The 21,144-nt window shown below is 38.0% G+C and overlaps 1 protein-coding gene across 6 annotated transcripts; it reads left to right on the plus strand.

Annotated features, from left to right (window-relative positions):
* The first annotated feature begins 1,110 nt into the window (after window positions 1-1,110).
* Window positions 1,111-19,642, plus strand: aldh3a2.S (aldehyde dehydrogenase 3 family member A2 S homeolog). 6 transcript variants are annotated; one of them, XM_018248218.2, is made up of 12 exons: window positions 1,111-1,267; window positions 4,425-4,627; window positions 5,529-5,760; window positions 6,955-7,040; window positions 7,759-7,967; window positions 9,282-9,399; window positions 10,064-10,205; window positions 10,764-10,930; window positions 12,269-12,368; window positions 14,466-14,701; window positions 16,422-16,544; window positions 19,105-19,642. In XM_018248218.2, the coding sequence occupies exons 2-11, from the start codon at window positions 4,475-4,477 to the stop codon at window positions 16,497-16,499; spliced, it is 1,521 nt and encodes a 506-aa protein (XP_018103707.1). In that variant the 5' UTR covers window positions 1,111-1,267; window positions 4,425-4,474; the 3' UTR covers window positions 16,500-16,544; window positions 19,105-19,642.
* Window positions 19,643-21,144: the final 1,502 nt, after the last annotated feature.

Consider the following 21,144-nt stretch of genomic DNA (forward strand, 5'->3'; position numbering starts at 1 on the left):
ATCTTTTGCAAAGGATTCGGGGGTTCGGCCGAATCCAAAATAGTGGATTCAGTGCATCCCTACTTCACTTACAAATCGGCTGTTTTGATTCTCCACCTCTTCTCTCCTGTACCACATCAATCAAAGCCATTTACAAACAATGTCATTGCATTTCAAAAAACAAAGTTTGGGGCTGCAGGTGTTATCAACTAAAAATAAATGTCCTGCTCTCTGATGTGTTTGCCCTTTTTTTTTATGAAATAAATCATTGCAGTAAATCTGCCTTTTACGTTAGCAGATTGTTGTACTGCCTAATCAGCGCCTCCCTTACACCCCCTGCCTACACTGCTTACTTGTAAATTTCAGTACTCTGAGACTGTGCTGAGATGCCGGACAGGGTTGCCAGGTCTAATTTTCAAAACCAGCCAAAGTCAGCTACAAAACCAGCCCAAAACTAGACAAGAGGCACTTCAAACGTAGCCCAAAAAATAGCACAATATATGCAGTGAAAAAAAAGTCTAAAAAGTAAATATATGTGAAAATACGCCTTTCAATTTTTCACAGTTTTGCAATTTTTCCATGTAGCATAAAGGGGCAGATTCACCCTTCACCAGGGGCATAAATACAGAGGGGGGCCCAGGAGGTATAGGGGCCCCATAAGGCCCTAATTCATATACAATCTCAATAAATATTGGTAAAACAGGTCAACCTCTAGTCTAGACATTTGGGTGACCAGCATTACTCAACATGCGTTGGGAGACGCAGGCTTGACACATTAGAGCAAGAAAAACTTTGGCTGGTTTCCAAAGTAGAAACCAACCAAAGCCCCAAAATGTAGCCCAAATCCGTACCTTGGCTAGTTTGTACTTTCAAAACCCACCTGGGCTTTAAATTATTAGCCCAATTTGGCTGGAAAACAGCCAACCTGGCAACCCAGTGATGGCCGAGAAAGTCCCCTTCCCCCGCCCTTTGTACTGAGTGTGTGGAGCAGTGAAACAAATCCCCTTTACTGTCCCCTGTACTTCTCCTAACAAGCAGCTCTGGGCTGGCAGGCTGCAAACAGTGTAATGTTGTGCTCACTCTGCAATCCACTGATCATGTCTGCTGTCAGCCTAGAGCTGATTGTTGATCACATCCCCAAGCTATTTTCCGCATCACGTGTTCTACGGGGGCGGGGTGAAAAGCAGCTGGGAGCTTGGTGCTGCCTGCTGCCTGCTGCCTGCTGTCACTGTTGCGTGCTTACTGTGCTGAGGTCTTTGGCATCTGGACTATTTCACTTACACAGCAGGTAACAGTACAGAGGGATGCAGACGGACCTATATATGATATCGCGGTCACGAATAATAGATTGCCTAGGTTTATGCCGAAATCAAATATTGCAGTTATGTGGGGACATGTATTCAGGGCAACCATCAGGGGGGGACAGGGGGGAGAGTTGTAGGGGGCCCGAGGATAAGGGGGGCCCTGGCCACGCCACACTTACTTGATTAGCCAGGCCCCCCCATCTTTCTGAGAGCTGCTGACTTCGGGAAGGCATGGATGTTTAAGGGGCCCTGGCCACCAATTTTTTTATAATTTTTTTTCTCATGTGGGGTCCTAGCCACCAATATTTTTTAATGGGGGGGCCCTGGCCACAAATGTTTTTTTATGGGGGGCTCAGACCACCAATATCTTTTTATTTATTAACATGTGGGAACCCTAGCCACCAATATTTTTTTTTGTTTTTTTACTGTGTGGTGGGGAGGGCGGACCTGTAGGTGGGGCTTGCGGTGGGCGCAGCCCAGGGGGCCCAGGAAATTTTGTCGTATGGGGTCCTGCATGTATTACATAAGGTTACCATTCGTCCCCGTCCTACAGGGATTTCTCCTAACAAGCAGCACTCAGCTAGCAGGCTACAGACAACAGACATGATCAGATGATTGCAGAGTGAGCTCTCTGCTGTTTGCAGCCTGCCAGCCCAGAGCTGATTGTTAGAAGTACAGGAGACAGCCGGGCTGCATAAAGGTTTGTTTCACTGCTCCACACACTCAGTACAAAGGGCAGGGGAAGGGGACTCTCTTTGCATCTCAGCAGAGTCTCAGAGTACTGAAATTTACAAGTAAGCAGTGTAGGCAGGGGGTGTAGGGGAGGCGCTGATTAGGCAGTACAACAATCTGCTAACGTAAAAGGCAGGTTTACTGCAATGATTTATTTCATAAAAAAAAAAAAGGGCAAACACATCAGAGAGCAGGGCATTTATTTTTAGTTGATAACACCTGCAGCCCAAAACCTTGTTTTTTGAAATGCAATGACACAGTTTGTAAATGGCTTTGAGTGATGTGGTAAAGGAGAGAAGAGGTGGAGAATCAAAAGAGCCGATTTGTATGTGAAGTCTGTAAAAGTGCAGCAGGCAGTGACACACTCATTCAGGATCCTTCCTAGTCACAGTCTTTTCAAATTCCCACCTCTCAGGCACACAGGCTGGGTCCTGATAGGGGAGGGGGTTCTTTGTGCTGAAGCTGCTCTATACTTGGCTAACAGACCAAAAGGCAGAATGGTACTTCCCTACTCTGCAGATTACCTTCCCCCCCTAACAATCCGTGCAGATGAATGCCGGTAAGGATACAATTTCCCCTAAAATTCTTCTGCCTTATGGTGTTTATTACTTTATTTACTCTGTTCACTTCCCCAATATTCCCTTATCAAAACTGTTGCAAGGATTTGGCTGGCTCTCCTCTGTTTTCCCACTGTGACACCATTCACCCTTTCCTTCCCTTAAATAGCCATTCTGATTTTTAACCTTCAAAAAAATAGGACTGCCACTATGCCATCCTGCTGTGAGATATTATACACACAATTGCCTTTGTGCCATTTGGCTATGACTTCTGGGGTATTATACATGGAATGACTTTTGTGTTATCCTGCTATGAGTTCTGATGGTATTATACACAGAAATGACTTTGTGCCATCTTACTATGAGTTCTGGGGTATTATACATGGAATTGCCTTTGTGCCATCCTGTTATGAATGTTGAAATATACATGGAATTGCCTTTATATTCACTAAGGGTATATTTGTAAAAAGGGTATTGGTTTGTGTGGGGTTTGCCTTGCGAAGTGGGCGTGGTCTAAAAAATTGCCTCGGCGCTCTAAATGCGTGGCCATTTTCTCGCCTGTCCCCATATTTCACTCTGAAAATCTGGTCACCTTAACATGGGGGCATCCTCCCAGCAAACTTGCTGTCTGCTTGGCAATACTCTTGTAAACTCTTACCCTTTGTACGCGTTTTTTTTTTAAAGGTTAGGAAAGGCTTCGTACACTTGGAGGTGCCAAATGTTAGGCACCCCAAGTGATTGTATTGACTTACCTGAAACCCCAGGCCAGTGCTCCTATCGACAGAAAACTGCATCGGCCCGGGGTTATTCCAGTGAGCACCACGGAGCAGTCCTCTTCCTCTTTCCTTTTCACGACTGTGCATGCGCAGTAGAATTAAAAGCCGAACTTTAACTAAAAAGTCACCTATTTCGTTCAACTGTGCATGCGTTTGCCCCGGGAAATTTTAAGAAAGAAGGAGCCGGAAAAGAATCGCTCCGTGGTGCTCACCGGTATAACTCCGAGCTGGTGCAGTGATCTGCTGATAGGAGCACCGGCCCTAGTTCCAGCCCTGTTCCTCAGGATTTCTCCCACACTCCAAAAACATACATACAATGGCTTATTATAAAATTGCTTATAGTGTGTAAATGTGATAGGGACTTTAGACTGTAAGCTCCATTGTACCACATCAGAGCAATAAGGCTAACATCAATTCTCTATATTCTGTTCTTTTAGCTCAGTGCCGGCACATGTTTTGCCCCTGTGGGTTTTGTCCACAGACCATGTAGTGCTGACAATTTAATGGGGTTGTTCACCTTTAAATTAACTTTTAGAATGTTGCAGAGAGTGATACTCTGAGACTATTTGTAGTTGGTTGTAAATTATTTGTGGTTTGCAAATTATTTAGTTTTTTATTCAGCGCTCTCCAGTTTGCAATTTCAACAATCTGGTTGCTAGGCCCAAATTACCCTAGCAACCATACCTTGATTTGAATACAAGACTGAAATATGAATAGGAGAGGGCCTGAATAGAAAGATGCGCAATTGAAAGTAGTAATAATAATAATACATTTGTAGCCTTACAGAGCTTTTGTTTTAGATGGAGGTCAGCGACCCTCTACTTGAAAGCTGGAAAGGGTTAGAAGAAGAAAGCAAATAATTCAAAAACTATAAAAATTTAAAAATGAAAGCTAAACAAAAAAGTTGCATAGAATTAGCCATTCTTTAACGTATTAATAGTTAACTTAAAGTGATCCACCCCTTTAAAGGAGCATGATGGATTAATCATTGTGATATGTAAATTAATGATTGTATAGTAGTAATTTTTGTGATTGTATATGTTTATTTACATATGCTATGCATCATTTTCTAATAGGGCATCCTCTGGATTGTTTGTTCTGCTTAACAGCCTCACCAATCGGCAATATGAAGCAAATAGTGGACAAAGCAAGGAAAGCCTTTCTCTCAGGGAAGACACGTTCTATAGACTTCAGAATTCAGCAACTGCAAGCCATGAAAAGAATGCTCACTGAAAATCAAGCTGGCTTTGTTGAAGCACTGAAAGCAGACTTGCACAAGGTTATTTTTTTCCATCACATGAGATAATGGTGTTCACTGAGTTTACCATGCTTAAAGGTGTCCTGCTATCATATAATTCACTTTCATTTGTCTTGCACTGGTGGCTATACACAGGCTTATATAAGCTGCAAACAGTGTATGGGGCCTTCCTGACCAATATCTTTTTATTGCCTGATCTTTATCTTGATAATCAACAGATCTCGATTGGGCAGGTTTAAAAATCCCATCAGTCAGAGCGAGGAACACATTGGGTTATTGATGCTGTCCTTCAGATATTACTTACCTCAAGGTGCCCACATTTATCCATGCTGTAAAGAAACTCTAGCTATAGCACAGCAGCTTATATCCATCGCTTTCTCAATTGCTGTAGCAAATGCTGGTTATATTTTTGTGAAATTTGAAGGTTGAAGGAAGGATATAGAGCTATATCTATACATCTATATATAGCTATATAGATATCAATCCAATGCCTGTGTGCTGGTCAAAAACATCAATAATCATAGTAAGAAGAAAAACCGCACCAACAGGACTTTGTACAATATAAAGAAAAAAGATTTTATTCTCAACGTTTCGGCTCCACCACCTGAGCCGTTTTTTAGTTCCTGAAGACGGCTCAGGTGGTGGAGCCGAAACGTTGAGAATAAAATCTTTTTTCTTTATATTGTACAAAGTTCTGTTGGTGCGGTTTTTCTTCTTACTATAGATATATATATGTATAGATATAGATTAGATAGATAGATAGATAGATAAGAAACCCTCCTGTAGATAAAACAATTTACCTGTATAAAAATCTTGCTTCCAGCCAGGGTCCATAACTGAGAGTGTGGCAAGGATATTTGTGAACATATATTTAATTACAATTAACCAACAATCTTTCTGCTTTTGTGATGTTTTTCTGTAGAATGAATGCACTGTTTACAGCTATGAGATTATGGGAATGCTTGGTGAAATTGACTTGGCCCTTGACAATCTCCCAAAGTGGACAGAGCCAAAGCACGTTAAAAAGAACATAATGACTATGCGTGATGAAGTGTATATTAATTATGAACCTCTTGGCGTTGTCCTGGTAATTGGAGCTTGGAACTATCCTGTGGTGGTTCTTTTGCAACCTGTAGTGGGGGCCATAGCAGCAGGTAAAATAGCTATGTGATATGGCTTATAAATGATGCTTTTAAATAAATGCTTTTTACAACTATTTACACTTTATCAGAAGCATATCAGTTATAATTGCCTTGTACATTTTAATAATTCTAATGTGTAGATCTTTTCATCAAGAGGTACTTAGTGACACTTTTATAATATGACTAATATGTCCAGACTGCTCGGTGCAAGGCTTTTTATACTAAAGACAACCAATGGCAATGAAAAGTGTAAATATACAGTAAATAAAAATGTTTACAGTACCTGTATTAAAAGAAAACTATACATTTTGCTTAAAATATCAATAATACATAAGTATCTTAATTTTTTTTTTTAATTTTAAGCTCTCCCTGCTCTTGGGCTGGGTTGAACTTTCTTCTGCATTCTTGGGTGTTACACTATGCTAGCTTTGCCAGTATATTGGATGTGCTCCCAGTTCTCAAATTGGCTGTAGAAACAGCAATGTTCTTAACATCTTTACCCAAACATTCTGTGAATGGAACTACAAGTATGTTTTTAGTTGAGAAACTCTAACAACATTGCAGACATCATCCACAATTGATACTCAATTGAATTGAGTCTCACTGAGTGTATCTGGGATGTCAGCATTTCTCTTCTCCATCCTGACCCCTAACCACACAATACAGATAAGCTATACTGTTATTATAGGTGCTCACCGGGGCTTTATGTGGAATACGCAAATGATTACATAGATTGAATAAAAAAAGATTGAAAAGATTGAGTTGTTCACTTTTTGTATGTTATATAATGTAAAGTTTTTATTTTAACATCTTTTCAATGAGTTCGTTTTTGAATCATTTGCCTTCTTTTGCATTTTATTTTTACAGCTGACACCAAAAATGATTTTCTTGTGATGCAACAATGCAGTTAGTTATTTTTTTGTTCAGACTTCTCCTATTCATATTCCATCCTCAATGATTGCAAGAATAAAAGGCCTTGCAATTTACACTAAAAGTACATTTAAAGGTGAACTACCCCTTTAAGAAGAATAGTTAATTGAGCATGGTGAATACTTTTTAAAGCATACCTTTTCTTAAAAGGAATCGAAACTCTGACATAAATGCAATCCTATTCTGTGTTCCTCCTGCAATTTACGTCATTTATTTATTTTTAGTGGTTGTGCAGTTGTTTGTCATAATATTGTTTTTTTTAATTGTGCCCAAAAGGCAATGCTGCAGTAATAAAGCCTTCAGAAGTCAGTGAGAACACTGCCAAGCTTTTGGAGAAACTCATCCCTCGCTATATGGATAAGGTCAGATAATCTTATTATGTAACTGTTTCATTTTTAAGGGAGACTATAACCAACACTGAAAGTAATGTTTGTTGAACCTAAATAGAATTCAAGAGTAGTTGCCAGTTAGAATCTAAGAACCTGTAGGATTCCTGCCCCAGAGATGTGTTGTTAGAACTCATGTGGGTGGAATAGCGTGAGGTTTATGTGGTTTAAATGCTTACAAGAATTGTCTCAGCATGTTTTTCACACACTTGCTCACAGTTTTTAGGGGTGTTGTGCTATACAGTAATGGACTTACCCTCCCCAAAGTGGTCCTCAATAGTAGACTGGACTAGAGCATATTTACGCAATTTATGGGGTATTGGGGTTGAGGAGACTTTAAGATTAATTTAATGCTGGACCCATTCTTTCATCTCATTATAAACAATACATTGTTCTAGACAATGTGTTGGAGAAAGTAAAATACAGTACAAAATCGTATTCTCTCATTTTTAGAATGCACGGTAAAAAAATTAAATTTGCATTTTTAAAATGGTTTCTCTGTGTTTGTCACCTGTTACCTAAACTATCACCCACCCGCAAACAATCACTGAATTACTGTTCAAACCTCATTTAAGAACATGCTATCTTTGACACAATCAGAACAAACTGCTTTTTATTTCATGTTGATGCTTTAATTCTTTTAAAACGGCTGCAAGTCCTGTCTTTTAACATTTTTGTCACTTTTTCATTGTAGGAGCTGTACCCTGTAGTAAATGGAGGGATTGCCGAAACTACTGAGCTGCTTGCACAGAGATTTGACCACATCTGCTATACAGGCAATACTGGTGTTGGCAAAATAATAATGTCAGCTGCTGCCAAGTTCCTTACCCCAGTCACCCTTGAACTAGGAGGGAAGAGTCCATGTTATATAGATAACAACTGTGATATTGACATAGCTAGTAGGTAAGATGTACTGTACTTACTGACACTGAAATGTTGGTAATAGTCAATAAACATACTGTCCTTTGATCTACTTAGGTTTAGTTCACACGAGGAGATTTAGGGAGATTATAGGAGAAAAAACGCTGAGGCAGTTCGGGGAGATTGTCGCTCAGAAGACAAGGCGATTAGGCGCCAGGCGACAAAATCTCCCTGAATCTCCTTGTGTGAACTAACCCTTAAACTGCAGTAAAAAAAGGGAAATGTTATGTCCAGACATGTTAGGTTTAGATGCTTAATTGGCAGAATCATCTCCACTACTCCTTATATCAGAAAATCCTGGTGCCCGTACCATTAATGGCCACTGTCCACTCTTATAAGATAGAATACTTGAAGTACACCACCACAAATGTCTGAATATGTGATGTACAGCACCACAAATGTCTGAATATGTAATGTACAGCACCACAAATGAAGAATAAAAATGCCTTTATTCGGAACACTTGGCAAAACCTGGATAAGCGACGTTTCAGGCTACAAACATCCTTTTATGCAGCTTGTTTGTAGCCTAAAACGTTGCTTATCCAGGTTTTGTCAAGTGTTCCAAAGTAAAGGCATTTTTATTCTACAACATTTGTGGTGCTGTTCATCAAATATTCAGACATATTAAGTTTAGAGACAGCACCTATTGTAGCATTACAGGGTACTAATAGTAATTCCTGTTTTTAGCATTTGTCTTTCCCTATTGAGTTAATTTAAAATTTGATACGTATCCTGGAGCATTCTTTTGCTATGCCTGCCTCATGTATTTAAAAAGGCAGGTAGCCTAACCATGGCTATTAAATTACATTATTTGACTTACATGCTAGCAGTCTACTGACAGTTCCTCGACAGTTTCATGCTTTTTCACTATTTTTCCAATAGTAACGAATGTCACAGGGGGCAGCTTTACCGTTATTCCAAACAGTTACCAATTGCTCCCCTCTTGTATGTATGTATGTATAACTTTATTTATAAAGTGCTACAGGCATATGCAGCACTGTACAATCTTACAATATACAAAGTATACACAGGGAGGACAAGTACTATAATAAATACAAAAAAATAAATACAAAGAGATTGTGTCATGTGGTATAAGACAGAGTAGGAAGGTAACACTGTGGGCTTGGAACTACAAAAGTTCTCAAATATATCCAGTTGTATTGCCCTTTGATTCAGGTTGTGCAACTAGCGATTACACCATGAGGTCTTAACCACCACATATGTTTCCAATAATTTGTCATTATTGAAGGCAGCATTGGCTTTTATAACGACCGGTATTTCTCATTTCTTTCTTAGACGTATTACATGGGGAAAGTTTGTAAACTGCGGCCAGACTTGCATAGCTCCTGATTATATTCTGTGTGACAAGTCCATCCAGGATAAATTAGTGGAAAAGATTAAGGAAACACTTAAGGTATGTGAGAGATGCAAACTCTTGATAGTATTTTCTGGCTTTTATACATTATCATCTGTAAGTTGTGTTACATTCACTGTTGTATCTCTCATCAAATAGACTGCCAACTGCACCATTTTAAAGGGGTTGTTCCCCATTGAGTTAATTTGTAGCATGATGCAGAGAGTTCTATTCTGAGACAATATGCAGTTGGTTTTCATTTTTTATTCTTTGTGATTTTTGAGTTATTTAGATTTTTATTCAGCAGCTCACCAATTTGCAATTTCAGCAACCTGGCTGCTTGGCCCAAATTACCCTAGCAACCATGCTTTGATTTGATAAGAGACTGGAATATGTGGAAGAGGGCCTGAATAGAAACATTAGTAATAAAATGAAGCTATAACAAAACATGTGTAGCCTTAGAGAGCATTTGTTTTTAGATGGAGTCAGTGACCCCCCATTTGAAAGCTGGAAAGAGTCACAAGAAAAAGGCAAATAATTAAAAGAATATAAAAGATAAATAATGCATAAAAAGGGAAAAGTTGCTTAGAATTAGCCATTCTATAACATACTTAAAGTTCACTTAAAGGTGGACCACCTCTTTAACATCATTATATTGCAAAGAGTTTACAATGCCATTGTCTGTCTGTGATATCCGAACTTTTTATTGGGTTTTCATTTTCAGGAATTTTACGGTGAAGATGTCAAGAAATCTCCAGATTATGAAAGGATTATAAACAAGCGCCATTTTAAGCGCATTCTTGAATTGATGGAAGGACAGAATATAGTTCATGGAGGGAGTTATGATGAAGGAACTTGTTATATAGGTACTGTTTATCCTCACTGATGCACCTTGTGCTGCTATTGAAAACAAACAATTTTGAATTTACAAAACCCATTTCATTTGTTTTAGGAGCCAGGCACACTTCATATTTGCTCAATAAAAAGTAAAACAACAAAATCCCTTGTGGCCTGGGAAGTAGAATAAACAATGCACTGAAAGCTGCTCTTTGTAGTTTTATATAGTTGTAGTCATGCCTCCTATTCATAATAGTGGGCAAGTGCGGGTATTAACAAAAGGGAGCCCTGCTATTATTTTGAGCAGAACTGTTTGTATGTAAGTGTATATATATATATATATATATATATATATATATATATATATATATATATATATATATATATATATATATATATATATATATATATATATATATATATATATATATATATATATATATATATATATATATATATATATGAAAAGAAGATCAGCACTCTCTGTAGTTTAGTGAAATTAACCTTAAAGTGATCATGATTGTGCATTCTGTTATTAGATTAAGCTTAGATTTTTTTTTTGTCAGCTATCTTTTCCTATATTGCAGAACCAACCGTCATGGTGGATGTGAATCCAGAATCCAAGGTTATGCAAGAAGAGATTTTTGGGCCCCTGCTTCCCATTGTATCAGTGAGAAATTTAGATGAAGCCATTCAGTTCATAAATGATAGAGAAAAACCTCTTGCCCTCTATGTTTTCTCTAAAAATAAACAGGTAAGTCAAATTACTGGCAACATTCCAGATTTACTAATGGCTACAAATGAGCTTTTAAGTGAACAAGTTTTTTTTATGTAAAATCAGAAGCGAACGAGTTTTGTAAACTCCTGAATAGGTGCTGGATCTGGATTCTTATTAAGAATTTGAACATTTCCAAACAGACTTCTATGGGGTTATTTATCAAGATCTGAAATTTTCTCATTTTTTTTATTTGCCAAAAACTAGGACTTTTTCAGACTTGACGCCTGAAACCTGCGTATTTTTCTGATTATCAGGCGATAATCTGAAAAAGACTCAGGTGTCGGATGTCAAGTCTGAAATCTTTGGATTATTAAACAAAACCCAGTGCAGATCATGATATCTTCCTATTGTAAATGGGACATCTGCCATTGACTTCTACATGAACTCAGCAGGTCTGAGATGGAGTACTTTTTTTATTCAGACTTTTAACATCATCAGGATTTAATAAATCCCGTAAAATTAAATGTTTTTTTCCTACGAAAAAATTGTTTTACCCTTTAAAAGTCTGACCAGAAAAAAATTGGACTCTAATAAATAACCCTCACAAGCCTATGATTAAGTGTCGTAGGGACACAAAATGTGTAAGGCTCAAGATGATTGTTTAAATAAAGGTTTTTTTCTACTTTTTAAACCAACGTTTTTTGGTCTGATCTATACGTGGCTTCCTAGAGTGCCCTAAACCTTTCTTACATTGTATACGGATTGTCCTCTCGCCTGAGCTGAGGGCCTGGGGCAGGAGCACCTGGGCCACTATTCTACTTTGGTAAGTTATTTTACTATAAGTGGATGTTTCTATGCTTAAATATATGTTTGAGATTTAATAAATAACCCCCCTGGTGTCTTTGTTTTAGGAAATGCATATTTCCTGTGAATATTATTTATGACAGACAACAATTGTTTAATTTAATTTTAGTTTTGATGTAATTCATATTGTGCCTAGGACACCTGAGATGTCACCTTATTGCACATGAATCCATATAGGGTCTAGCCTTCCCCTGGGTGAGGTGAATTCATTGGAGCACCAGATGGTCAGATATTTATTAACATTTCATTTCAGTCCCCAAGGTTTTTAAAATAATTCTGCAAAGTGGAAGCATCCTGTATAGAACGATTGTTTTGCATCAGAAACACAGAGGCAGCACTTATAATACCACTTTAAAATACATTTTTAATAAGAATAGACCTCTGAGGTACCTAAGTAACATCCAAGGCCCAGCTAGAAAATGATCACATCCATAATCACATAACAATTCCGGTAATGTTTTGGAAAGCCAAATTCAAGACTTTCAGACATATAGTATTTTTTTGTTTCAGGTGATCAAAAGAATGATTTCTGAGACTTCCAGTGGTGGTGTCACTGCCAATGATGTCATAATGCATTTCACAGTTCAAGAATTACCATTTGGAGGAGTTGGTATGTCATTTATTAGAATCTTTTGTGATCTTAAGTTCTGTTATTATCTGCTGGGCTAAATATCCACATCAGGCACTGGAAAGTAGAGGAACTGGGTGCAGCAACGTTTGGATAGAAGTGATATTATTTTGTGGATTGTTAGAACATACTAATAATCACTAATGATACATTATTTGAACTCAAATGTGCAGACACCTCATCTGCCACTCTGTGTTATTTTACATTTGCTTATTTTGGTTAGTGTTTCTCTGAAATGATCATTATATTTTTTCATGTTATACCTCTCTTTGTATTTTTGCTTGCTTAATCTCTCCTCCTTGATGTTTTACCCCCTTATATTGCCTTTGTCCTGTTAGTAAGGCACATGTATTACAATATAAACGTACCAGCTATAACTTGTGGTATCTGTATGCTCTGCCTGACTTGGCTGATGGGCCCTTACTGCCAGGAGCAGTGTACCACAGCTTGCAATTTGACCATTTTCAAGCCTAACACCCAAGAACCTTTCCTATATTCCTTGTCATTCCTTGTCATTCCTTGTCAATAGCAAGACACAAAAGGGTATGAAAATGTTACACTCTGATGTCATAGCTAAAAAGCTTCAGCTTACTTCCTTCCCATCGCCACTGACTCCCATCATAGCCTTGAAATATTTTATTCCTCATATCAATCTCCAAACATGGATTACTAAAGGAATCACTGCAGTTGGGCATTTGTATTTTGCGAACTCCTTGCGGGGATTCGAGGACTTAGCTGACAAATATGATCTGCCAATTTCTCAACGTTACACTTACCTTCAGGTGGTTCATTTTCTTAAATCTTATCTCCCGAATGTAAAGCTCTTTCGTCAAACGACGAGAATGGAATATCTTTGTAGCAAAGCATGGGATGGCAAAGGACTCATTTCCGATTGCTATAAACAGCAACTCCAGTTGCCGGATGACTTCAAATTTCCGTATATGCTGAAATGGGAGGAGGATCTTCAGGTTCATTTTGCCCCTCACCTCTGGCAATTTTCCATTTCAGCCCCCAAAGGCGCCACCAAATGCACGAACCATGTTGAAACACACCTAAAAAATCTCCACCGCTGGTACCTTACCCCGCAAAGAATAGCGAAGATAAATTCCCAGTATTCTCCTTTGTGTTGGAGGCAATGTGGTGAGGTTGGCACGTATCTTCATATGTGGTGGCACTGTGCATCTGTTCAACCGTTCTGGTCTGCAGTTTTTGTCCTACTGAACGACAGATTAACCTATACTTTGCCGTGCCTACCCCAGATAGGGCTGCTGCAAATATATCCTGCAGATTCTTCACGCCTCAATAAGAGACTGTTGTTCCATGTTTTCAATACGGCGACTGCTCTTATAGCAAAATCCTGGAAACTAAAGGAAACCCCTACTATACAACACCTACTTCAGCAATTAGACTCTAGAGAGCGTATGGAGAGGATGATTGCGGAAACGCCGGAGTCCAAACTCAAATGTAGCCAGATTTGGGACCCTTGGCGCCCTTTAAGACTCTCGTGATGCTGTGTCTCTTGTATCTATTGTGTTGACTGATACCAGGGGATGTGAGGAACATTTGTCTATTCTACAACCTTTAGACTTTACGTTTTATGCCACTTATGCCATGTACCACGAACCACTTATGGTTTTTGTTTTTTGTTATTTAGTATTTCATTTTGTCTTCTTTTATTTTCCTTTGTCTTTTCTTTTCTTATGTACCAAACAGACTGGATACTGTTTGGGTTGATACGTGCTTTGAGTATGTTCACTCAAGTTGATTGTGTGTATTTGAACTTGTTTTCTCTCACATAATAAACATACAAGTTTCAAAAAAAAAAAAAAAAAAATGTTACACTCTGGCCCTCCCAGCATTGACAATATTTAAGAAAAATATTCAATTAAAAATTATATTTTAGAAATATTTTAATGACCTATTTACCTATTTATACAGGTACATGAAAGGGCTTTGCAGATTTGTTTTGGAAGTTGTTTTCTGCAAGCCACTTAGCCTAAAACTAGCTAAATATCATAAAAAGCTGTTCATTGTTCCTTAATGAAATTCACATCAGTGATTTAATTTGTTTGCTTCCAGGTCACAGTGGAATGGGAGCCTATCATGGAAAGCACACCTTTGATACTTTCTCACACAAGCGGGCATGCCTTATTAAGTCTCTTGCTATGGAAGGTGTAAACAAGATCAGGTATCCCCCGTACAGTATGAAAAAGGTGGAATGGGCCAAATTTCTTTTAACAACTAAGCTGAGCAAGAAGAAGCTTGGTTTGGTGCTTGTACCCATGTTTGCCATACTGGCAGCTGTTATTCTGAAGGTAAGGATTGTTTTAGTAAGTGGCCATTTGTATGCATCCCTGTTTGTCCTCTATATAAAAATTGAAAACTCAACTGTATGGGGTCATCTGGTCAGCCAGTTTTTTTGCCTTGCCAGCCATTACTATTATTTATCAAAACATTGTAAAACCAATGCACCATCCTTTTTATTGTCTTTTTCTAGCTTTTCCCTTGTCAGCAATGTGAGATAAAAGCTCTTAAATGAAGTCCTCAGGGGAGCTAAAAAGACACAAAATGCAAACGATAGTGTAACACTGTTATAACAATGTTGCAATCGTGTGTCTCAATTCAATCACGCTCATCTTTAGTCAGTTGTTTTTAAGCATAGCATATAATCTCCTTCCTTTGCTACTTCTCTGCTGTTCACCTTACTTCTCTCCTCCCTCCTCTATTTCTTTCTGGTGTTTACTCCACTTGTTGTACTGAGGCCTTTTATTGAAGTAGCACAGTTCTAATTTTTCTGTCTATTTCATCTCTATTTTTTGGCTTCCTTTGGCTGATTTTTTTTGTCCCACCAGTTGTAAGATGCAGCTAGTTCAACTGCCAGTTGATTCCATGCCTATGTTTAGCTTGCACAGGGAGTCATTGGCTGTCAGAAAGAGAGATTTAATCTCTGCACAAACTTCAGCTGATCGGGTTGGTTTAATTCAGGCTATGCAGTTAGTTTGTATAGGTATTTGGCTGTGCTGGGGAGCTTTTGGCAGAAAAATATTGTTTTGGCATAGTAAGTCTCTTTTTGAGTTCCGCACTGTTCCCAAAATGTGACAGTTTTGAGCTAACAACTACAATGCGCAACTGAGTTTTTGGCAAATAGGATAACTTTTTTTTTTTAATACCACACGTTGGAAGTACTTTGAAAATCCAAATACAATGCTTCTAGTAAGGTGTATCTTAAGGTTTTCCCCTCAGGTTTCCAGTTTATATTGTATTACATAACAATTTGTTGGGTTTGGCGATCAGGGGAGTGAGGTCAGTGGGAAACAATGGCAGAGGGCAGACGGGAGTTGGGTCGGCAGGGCCCCTCCAAGTTTTTTCTTGGTATCCCTACGGCCCAGTCTGACCCTGTTTTAGCCTGTTTAAAGGTTTTCCTTTTTCAGCTCTCTTTTAGGTTAAGTTGGCTATACTCTGAAAGATCTGCTTCTTTAGCAAGGTCTCCAAATAAGTGGGTCTTTCCCAGATATGCCTACCTAACAAGCCTTGGGTAAGGACAGCATCAACAAGCTGATGTGTTCCCTCACCCAATGGGATTTTTAAACCTGCTCTATCGACATCAGACAGGGAGGCCTGGCGGAGGACCACACACACACAGCCAATCAGCTGCTGACTCAGGCCTGTCTGTAGATTTCTCAGCTCGTGTACGGCAACCTTAAGTTAGTTATGGACCATGCAACATTCTACTTTGTACATAATATGCTGTAATTTTAACTGCTACATTATCTGGCTACTACTAACCTCCTCTCTCTCTCTGTTTCAGCCAAATACATCTAAAGATAGTTTTTACTTTCTTGTTCCGAGAACAACGTAAAATCCAAACTACCTCAACATAGCTTTTATGGCAAAATGCCTTTATATTTAGACAGTACAGATCACCTCTATAGTAAATGTTTTTTTTACGTTTGCCTTTTTTTTTGTTTTTTTATGCATTAAGAGAGTGCATTTGGGGGTCCAGCCTTAATGCTGACTCATTTTGGGTTTTCTCAGAGGTATCGATGGCAGCTGGCAGGCAGAGGGATGCAACTTATGCTGGCATATCAGAGGATGTGTTATAAGCAAAACTGAGTAACTGGGTACAGAGAGCAGCAAGGATCACATTTGTACAGTGAGGTATGGAAACGGTGAAGGTTATGTCCTTTAGACTTCAGACAATGAGTGGAAGCAAATTGTCTTTTGGGGTTATGTAATAAAAGGCACTAAGTCTGCCCAGGTGCAGTAACCATAGCAACCAATCACCAGGTACATTTTATTGGTTGCTTATGGGTTACTGCTCCTGGGCAGACTTAGTGCTTTATATTACATATGGGGGTTCGTCTTATCACCATCATGGAAATCCTTTATTACTTAGTACAGTGAGGGCATAGTACCCCCATACCTTACTGTCTGTATAAAGCAACAGGTGGTGTTAAAGTGTATTAATAAACTGGGTGTTTTCTGAAACCTCTATTTGGGTATAATGCTAATGCAATAATGCTCATTGTATTGCACTATGCCGTGTGTGTCATTTACTAGCAAACATTTAAATGGTAAAGTGTGGAATATGAGTTTAGTTCACATATTACATTTTTGTTTCAGCTATTCTTTCAGGTTATTCTTATGCTGAATTATGATGTTTTGCTTAAAGTAATGCTGACACAGTCTTATACAAAATGAGGGCAGTGCCGATATGCTTGCAGACGTGTGCCAGAGGGCTCATGCTCTATGTAGGACTGGGTATTGTGCAAGACTGTGAAAGGCTGGGGATACAGTTTAGTGCAGACTATTAGAGCATTACACTACCCCAAACTGAGCATTCAAGAGATAAGCTTGGGCTTTGGTGAATGGAATAAGCCTAGGCTTAGGCTTCAAGAATCTCCTGCCTAATATAATAAGTGTTAGTTTTATTTAAAGTTTACCTTTACATTAACTCTTACTATTATATAGATGGGCTTATCCTAAATAGTTGGTCTTCGTTATTTATATTGCTTCTTTAGTTATAAGACTTCCTGTTATGGATTTTTCCACTGCACAGCTTAAAATGCTATTTGGTTGCTGGGGGTCCTTCCCTCTGGAACCAAAAACAGGATACTTAAGCTTTATTGTTATTTGATTGCATATTTTTTCTTTTCAGACCTAAATAGTATTACCTTTTTATGTGCAAAAATACACAGGAATTGTTCAGTATAGAAATAAAAACTGGGTAAATAGATAAAATAAAAAATGTTTTCAATATGCAGCTGGGAAAATAAGTATTGAACACATCAACATTTGTCTCAGTAAATATATTTCTAATGGGACATGAAATTTACACCATATGTTGGTAACAACCCAAGTAATCAACACATACAAAGAACTCAAAACAAATAAGTCCGTAAATTAAGTTATGTGTAGTGAAGTGGAATGACACAGGGAATAAGTATTGAACACATGAAGAAAAGGAGGTGCAAAAAGGCAATGGTTCAGTTCTTATTGATGGCCTATAAAAAGGTTTCTCATTACCAAGGTATCACACAAGAGGCATCATGTGGGTCAAACATTTACTTGTGGTTTGTTATTATTTAGTGGCAATACCTTTCAATTGCTTAATGTGAATCAAAGGCTGTAGCAATAAATGATTTGTGTATTGTAGCACTGCTACTGTGTAAATTTAATGACGTGTAACATTGTAGTTTTCCATTCCCTAACAAATATACAGTATATGTTTTAGATTGAGGTAGTAAAGCATAAATAACTATATGCATATATGTATGTTTAGTTTGAGCTATCAAATGATGTGATCAATCACTGGGTTTTTGTATTAAGGGGAGTAGTGTAGGATGTGTAAGTTGGTAGCTGTAGCTGACTTTATATGTGAGTATGTATGTGTGTGCAATTGTTTGAGTTAATTATGGGTGAATGATTGTAAGGATGGATAAGCATATGAATGTGTGTGTTCATATACAGTAGAGATTTATATGTATTCATTATTTGAGCATGTGTCATTTTAAAAATGGAACTGTGAGTACAGTACTAGAATTAGTGAGTATGTCTGCAAGTTTGAGAGTAACTTAATGGAACTTAAATGGGTGTGAATGATTGCATGTAAAAGTGTGCCTTTGTGTCAGTGTCTGAGTGTGCATCTGTGTTTAGGCATAAGATTTGACACAAGAATGTGGGAGTGACACGTGTGGTACATAGTATAGATCAGGGGTCCTCAACCTTCTTTACCAATGAGCCACATTCAAATGTAAAAAACTGGAGAGCAATACAAGCATGAAAAAAGTTCTTGGAGGTGCCAAACATGAGCTTAGATTTGCTATTGGCAGCACCTATGATTATTGGCAGCCTACAGGAGGCTCTGATTGTCAGTACTCTGGGTTTTTATGCAATTAAAGCTTGCCTTCAATAATAAGCAGCTACTTAGAGGCCACTAGGAGCAACATCCAATGGGTTGATGAGCAACATGTTGCTCGCAAGCTACTGGTTGTGGATCACTGGTATAGATGAATGGTTATAATAAAAGTCAGGCTGTTTCAACGACTTACAGTGAAGGAATTCTTCTGTCCCATTTTTTAGTCTAGCAATGCAGTTGGTAACCACTGATGGAGTTGGGTTTGGTTGGGCAGTCACAGTGCTTTCTTACGCTATTTAGGAAGAAATATGACAGCTGTTTTGAAACATAATCTCACGTATTTTTTGTTTTGTTTTGCAGCTATTCTAAAACTGGGAACTGGAAAAGCAATGCAGGACACTTCAGCTGCTGATAACAGACATTAAGCCACTGTATAATTAGCTGAATGGTTCATAAAATGAATGTTGCTTTTTCTGACCATAAATAAGTTAGAAATGATCATTTCTCCCATATTTTATACTAAAGTGCAACTGCAAATTACACTAACATAAAAACTATACATCTTCTTTTTATGATCATTCATTTTTACACTTCTGGCAGCATCAAATAGAAATGATTTTTCTATTTAGAAATGTTCACTGTTTAACATATAGATATACCTGGTAGTTATTTTATATGTCAGATATTAGTCCATTACTTTGGCAGACATTTTTCTCTTTGCACTTTTTTGAAGTATAAACAGAGTAATCTAAGTAAGTTTTTACCAGCTTGTGTATAAAGTTAAACTATGCAACAATATGATGTTCATGTATATGTAAATTGTTGACACACTAACTTCCACAGAAGGTACCACTGATTGTTTAATGTAAACTGCATTAAAATCTCTCTGATTTGTAAAGGCATTCCTCTTTCTTACTGTTATGTTACAAAGAGTAGATGAATGTAGTGCAGTACCTTAGCCATCATCTAGGCTTTACCAACATTTAGAATCCTCCCTGTATAACTAATAAAAAAACACATTTGAAGACTGGTCTAAATCAGCGGTTTTCAAACAATTTCCCAATTGCAAGCAATTTTGCAAATGCTTGTTATAGAATACATATACAGTCTCCAGAAATAAAGCTGTTTATTTCTCGGTCCCATTTAGGCAAGCACTGCTTTCCCCAACTGGATATTAAGTTTTCCTGGTATTTATGCCTTTCCCTGGGAAATGTAAAATCTGAGTTCTACTGTAGTTCTCATGTATTTGAAACATAGCTGTACACATTAAGGTATGCAGCGGACACATTTTCGTTGTTGGAAAGATACCACCAATACATACATACTTCCAATACAAAACTGCACAGTAGAGGTCCCTTTTATACAGCTGAAAGTATTCAACTTTTGGCATTCAATCTGTTGGAGAAACTCCAAAAACACTTAAGTTGGTCACTGGATATATCTATTTATGCAGATATTATGGCCTTTCCATGGTAAAGTTCACCCAGTGTTGATGGTCCAGTTTTTACTGTCATAGTTAACACTGTTATTAGATGCCCTAAATATTAGGCAGAAGTCCACTTATTATGGCACAATGTATATAGACTTCCAGTGGTTGTTAGTATAAAACACAAGTGAACACTTCTTTCATCACTATTTGTGTCAACACATAGGTTGCAACATCTCACCACTCCTCCTCCATGTCTATTCTGTGGTCCATTTTGTTCTTTTCACCAATTGGTGGGTGTTTTCCATTGTTTCTGGACTATTTAAGAAGTTATACCAAAAATATTTATAATCCTAATGAAATATACAGTAATTAAGATAATTTTTAATGGTCAGAATGAAATATGCTGATACGATTGGCTATTCAAAAATTGCATAGTTTAGTATCTTCATAACAGAAATAATAGCAGTGGTTCATAATATTTTAAAATACAGTCTGGTGCAGCAGAACGTCAAGCACTGAAATGTTTTATTCTGAGCATGCTATTCCCCACTGGACAATAGGTAACAGAGAATAACCCAATTTAGGTATGGGACCTGTTATCTAGAATGCTCGGGACCTGGGGTATCCAGATTACATATCATTCCGTAATTTGGATCTTCATACCTTAAGTCTACTAGGAATGTGCACATTAAAGGAACAGTAATGTCAAAAAATAAGTGTTTTAAAGTAATGAAAATATAATGCAGTGTTGCCCTGCACTGGTAAAACTGCTGTGTTTGCTTAAGAAACACTACTATTGTTTATATAAATAAGCTGCTGTGTATGGGGGCAGCCATTCAAAGGAGAAAAAGCTCAAGTTACACAGCAGATAGCAGATAAGCTCTGTCTGACTAATGGTGTTATCCATTGGTTAACCTGTGCCATATAGCCATTCGCCATTGCTCCACAGCAGCTTGTTTATATGAATTATA

Source organism: Xenopus laevis, chromosome 2S (assembly GCF_017654675.1).
Source record: "Xenopus laevis strain J_2021 chromosome 2S, Xenopus_laevis_v10.1, whole genome shotgun sequence".
NCBI lineage: Eukaryota > Metazoa > Chordata > Amphibia > Anura > Pipidae > Xenopus > Xenopus laevis.

Bases quoted from the DNA above. Each gene is read 5' to 3' on its own strand.
- aldh3a2.S (XM_018248218.2), top strand. From the start codon at position 4,475: ATGAAGCAAATAGTGGACAAAGCAAGGAAAGCCTTTCTCTCAGGGAAG. The intron at 9,400-10,063 runs GTATGTGAGAGA...TTTCATTTTCAG, and splicing joins AGATTAAGGAAACACTTAAG to GAATTTTACGGTGAAGATGT. The intron at 14,702-16,421 runs GTAAGGATTGTT...GGGTTTTCTCAG, and splicing joins TGGCAGCTGTTATTCTGAAG to AGGTATCGATGGCAGCTGGC.